Here is a 4,917-nt window from a genome sequence, read left to right as displayed (position 1 = left end):
TGGCCAAAGAAAGAGGTACCGGTTCATTCTCTGTCATTATTTATTAATTCCCTGCAATTTCTCCTCTAAACTTCTGGGATTGGAGTTAGTGTCTTGCCGCGAGAGCTGGCTCATCGCTCGCTGTCTGCAGTCAGCACAGCGCTGCTTCGTGCCTATAAATAAACAGACCGAGGCTCGTGACTGTGACTTTAAAAATAATGACTGAGTCGGTGCCACCGCTGTGACAACGCTGTAAATTAAACATCCTTCAGATGTGGGAAATGGGGATTTGTGAATGCGTTCCACTGGCCAGAGAACAAGGCTCTGTGGTCAGAGCGCTGCTGGTGTGACATCTCGCTGAACACGGGCTGTAAAAAGGGATAAAAGGTTGTTACCGAACAGAATAAGGTGACGGTTTGAACGCTCTTCTGCTGGCAAGGGAAAAAGATGATTTCTCCAATAGATTAATGATTTTGTTAAAATCAACAAGTGATCTTCAAGCCCTTCATTTCTTGTCCAGCTGAAGAGCTCAGCGCTCCCAGCTCATTCTCAGGCACTCACCGAAGAGCTAATACACCTCTCTGTCTTCTGTTGGGGGGATGTTTATTGATTTCAGGAAAAGAAGGGCGGCTGGTCCCTCATGAAAGTGTTTCTAGTGTGTCTCCTGGCCTGTGTGATCACCACCGCCATCGGGGTGCTGGCCCTGTCCTTGGTCTACGTGAATAACCCCGCCATTGTGAGAGAGACGGGTGTCAAAGACGACAGTACGTCCTCCCCCAAGCCAGCAGAACAAAGCGTGGACGTCAAATTCCAGTTCCTGAATCGTCTGGGGAAATCGAAGGTAAACGGTTCAGCTCGTGCAAGAATGTTCTGCCATTGGATAGAGAGGCTCTCAGTGAGCTGGAGTGAAGTAACTGACAATGTAATGAAGCCCCAGGAGCTGTGAAGGTTTTGTTCAGGTGTGTTTGGAGGCTTGGAGCAAACTCTAAACATACTCTGGCTTCTAAATAGGTCTTTATATAAAAAATAATTCCTGAGGAATTTTTGCTTTTCAGCAGAAGAGGGAGAAAAGATCGATTTGGTGGTGAGGCTCTTAGAGTCACTGAATGGTTTAGGTTGGAAAACGCCTTTGATTTCCTTGAGTGCCTGCGTTCCCCCAGCAGTGCCCGGTCCCCCCTGCCCCCTGTCCCTCAGCAGCACCTCCACACGGCTGGGAAACCCCTCCAGGGATGGGGACTCCACCACTGCCGGGGGCACCCGGGGACATGCCTGCACAACCCCAGCGGGACAGAAACGGCTCCTCAGGGACAACCTCAACCTCCCCTGGGGCAGCTGGAGGCCGGTTCCTCTCGTCCTGTCACTTGTTCCTGGGGAGAAGAGAGCTTCAAACTGACACCATCCATTCTGGAACTTTCTCATGTTAGATTTAACTATGTCATTAATTTTCAAGCATTTTTAAGAATGTTTAAGAGCAGAGCAACTGTTTCAATACACTCTTCCTCAGAGCAAAATGATTCTTTCAAGTCCAAAACATGTTCTAGAGGCAGGAAAAATATCGGGAAAGGAATCGTTTCAGGCGTGAGTAGTTTGCAGCTGTAGAAATTCAGGAAAGTGTCTTACCTGGGACGTGTTCGAAGTGTTTCAAATCAAGTTTAAGCATCTGTGTAACCGATTTCCCAAATCGAAGTCCAGAATGATGTAAGCGGAGGAGGATCAGGTGGTTCTGTTCAACGTTACAGGTACATAACTACCCAGGTGGTGAAATCCAGTGGGCACGATTCAGGAAGGACATCAGTGAATATGGAAGTGATGAAGAAATGGCTTTTGGGACCAGCATCAACAACCATCGCTCCCAAATGACTTTCGGCACCTTGCGGATCAAAAGCAATGGGCTTCGGGCTCCCCACTGGCACTTCAATGCCAACGAACACGGCTACCTGCTACAGGTATTACCTGATTGGTTCAGCTGTCCCCATGGGTCTGAAGCATCATGTCTAGGTCGATGTACTAGATCCCAGTGTTGATGTATGATAAAACCACAACTACCATCGGCTGACGTAGGACGTTGGTTTTCTTGCTTGAAAAAGCGCTTTCAAAGGGAGGTGCCTGAAATGGGCCGTTTAATGCTGTTGATGCAGGAGGACCAAACACCTTCCACACAGTATAAAAACTGAGGGGGGGGCGCGTTGGATCCCTGAACACTGCAGATTTTCATGTACTTATCCCAGCGCTTACAGGGATTAATTATGTTCAGGGGCCCCTGGTGCTTCAGGCAGCCTCTGCCCCGCCTCCTGTGTTGGTGCAGGGTAAGAACACCTAAAGCATATCGCCATGAGAACCTCAAGATATTGAGGTCCTCTTCTGGGTTTACGTTCTCAAGGGCTTGTTAGAGTGCAGCGGGATCTCATTTTTTCCTACCAGCCTGAATTGTTTGGCCACCCATGGATTAAATGAGGAAACGTTCATTATGGCCATTAATTGTGTTGATGTTTCAGGGTAGCGCCTGGATTGGAGTGATCGGTGCAGACAGCGTGGTTACCACGTACAACGTCACGGCCGGCCAAGTGATCTTCTTCCCTCGGAACACGGTGCACTGGATAAAGAATGTAGGCTCAGAAGACTGTGTGTTCTTGCTGTTTTTCACCACACACGAAGAACTTCAGACCTTGGATATGGATGATGCCTTTTTCTCTACCCCAGAGGATATTGCGGCCAGAGCATTAAAGGTCTGTATGATGGGTCACCAGCTTCTGTCTGGTCCTCTATACTGCTGGTTAAAATGGGTCTCATGGGAACTGACTGCTTGGAGATGTCCCATGAGCCAGAGTCCCATGGTTGGTGATGTCCCATGAGCAGCTACAGAGTTTCTGCTGAGCCTGAGGAATCAGTTGTTCAAACCACCAAACTGGGATACCCCAAAACACTCCAGTGGGAGATGGATCGGGTTTCCCTTCTGCTCCAAACCCCTGTGAGAAGGGAGGGCAGAGCCAAGGCGCCAACTGTTGATGGGGCGAGGCAGTTAGAGAGGTGTCCCCCAGGCAGAATTTATCTACCACCAGGTTCTAAAGTGGGATATTCAATGATTCAAAAATGTTTACGTGTCTCTTGTCACCTCCACGTGCATTGTGTGTCCTGCAGCCACCGGGTGGAGTCAACTTCATCAGAACATTCAAGAGACAAGCGGAAGACCAAGCGGTAAACCTCCCACCCAACTTGGATGAGCTGGTCCAGAATGCCACCTACGTGCAGTCTCCAGACCCTCTGGTGTGGCAGTACTTCTACAACCTCAGAGGTACCCACCCACAGGCCAGGGAGGCCTGCAGCAGTTAGCAGCTGGGCAGAGAAAACCTCGTACGGAGCCAGGACTTGAGGGTGGACAAAACACCGACAAGTGCCCTTAACCAAACCTCTCTGGCAGTGCTCACCCTCTTGCTTCGTTTCAGGGTCAAGGGAATATCCTTTCACCGGAGGAGTCTTCCAGTGGGCTCGCTACCAGCAGAACGGCACTGGGCTGAATGACACCGAAAAGATCTTCAGCGAGTCGCTCCACAAGGTCCGTGGACGCTGCAGCTCTTTACACCTAAGCGTGCGGTTTCTGGGGGCTCATCGCCGCTCACTCATGTGTGATGGGGGGTTCTGAACGGCTTTGTTCTGCTTTCCAGCATGAGAACACCCTCACCTTAGCGACCCTCCGGATATTCAGCAACGGGCTGGGGCAGCCTCACTTCCACTTCAACGCCAACGAGATGGGTTACGTCGCTAGCGGCTGCGGACGGGTAAGTTGTGACGTCAGTCAGCAAGGTTGGGGCTGTCACAACGACAGGCCTGATAAGTGGTTCCCACCCAGCATCACAAAGCTTTCGGGGTCCACGCGTTCCTTCTCCAGACACGTGGGGCTCAGTTACACCAGGAGCAGGATTTGTCCGTCTCGTTAGAAAACGAGAGCACTGACGGTGCGCTTCCCGATGTCAGCGCTGTGCTGGGGCGGTCTCTGGGTGTAACAGCACGCGGGTCATTGTTGCTGTCGAGTATCGCCGCTCTCCTTGCCGCAGGCCAGCGTTATTCTCTCGGGAGTCACCACCAGCTTCGACATCGGCATCGGGGACGTCATATTTTTCCCGGTTGGAACCCAGCACTATATCAAGAGCCTGTGTGACGAGGATTTGCTTTTGGTCCTGGCCTACAACACGGGGAACCAGGTGAGAAGTCCTACGGGCAAGACACGTCTCCTGCTTTCCTCACACACTCAAGAGTCTCGACAGAGTCTAAAAAGGGGTCAATGCACGTTGTCAAAACCAGCATCTCCGACTGTTCTTTCCAAAATGCCATCTTTTTTCTCCGCAGCTGGAAACCCTCCGCATGAACAGCTACTTCCGTTCCACAGCGGATCACGTCCTTGCTCAGCTTTTTTTCAAGAAACAGGATGAGTTCAAGTTCCTCAAAGTTGTCAAAAAATGAGGCGAACAGCCTCTGCTGGCAGCTGATGGCTGCGAGAGACTTGCCCCGATCAGCGCGTTTCTAGCAGTACGTTTTGGTACCACTCTCGCTCGTTCCCCAGACGACTTTGGGGTTATTAATTATGAAAATTTATTTCCGTTTTTATTTATTTATAGTGCACTGTAATTTGATTGCTTGTATATTAAAGTAATTTCTACCTTTGTGGTTGCCTTTGGCTCTGTGTTACACCCATTATCCGGCCAGAGCTCTTCCCTCTCCCGAGGCTGACGCTGACTTTGTCACGTCATGCTCTTTCCGAGCACCGTCTGTACCCAAACACCGTGTGCGGTGGTACCAGACACGCTCCTAACAAAGGTGGGGAGAGACAGGCCCACACAAATTACGCCAAAAAAAAAGCGAAGATGATTTCCCAGCCTGGCATCTGCTTTTTTTTTTTTTTTTTTTTTTCCCCCCCCGGTTTCCCTTCCTTTGTGTTGTAAA

The 4,917-nt window shown here is 50.3% G+C and overlaps 1 protein-coding gene across 1 annotated transcript in view; it reads left to right on the top strand.

Annotated features, from left to right (window-relative positions):
• DYNAP (dynactin associated protein) overlaps positions 1 to 4,437 on the top strand; it is a gene marked incomplete at its 5' end in the record, with an annotated part of 10,122 nt that extends 5,685 nt beyond the window's left edge. The window contains 8 exons of the mRNA XM_010134474.1: positions 596 to 820; positions 1,719 to 1,925; positions 2,475 to 2,585; positions 3,118 to 3,271; positions 3,423 to 3,532; positions 3,642 to 3,755; positions 4,032 to 4,178; positions 4,324 to 4,437. Coding sequence (XP_010132776.1) covers positions 596 to 820; positions 1,719 to 1,925; positions 2,475 to 2,585; positions 3,118 to 3,271; positions 3,423 to 3,532; positions 3,642 to 3,755; positions 4,032 to 4,178; positions 4,324 to 4,437 — 1,182 coding nt within the window. The remainder of the gene's footprint in view (positions 1 to 595; positions 821 to 1,718; positions 1,926 to 2,474; positions 2,586 to 3,117; positions 3,272 to 3,422; positions 3,533 to 3,641; positions 3,756 to 4,031; positions 4,179 to 4,323) is intronic.
• Positions 4,438 to 4,917: the final 480 nt, after the last annotated feature.

The sequence above is a fragment of the Buceros rhinoceros genome, unplaced genomic scaffold, assembly GCF_000710305.1.
Source record: "Buceros rhinoceros silvestris isolate BGI_N320 unplaced genomic scaffold, ASM71030v1 scaffold4394, whole genome shotgun sequence".
Taxonomy (NCBI): Eukaryota; Metazoa; Chordata; class Aves; order Bucerotiformes; family Bucerotidae; genus Buceros; species Buceros rhinoceros.
Note: the sequence above shows the minus strand (reverse complement) of the source record. Positions and strands in the feature narration are given on the sequence as shown.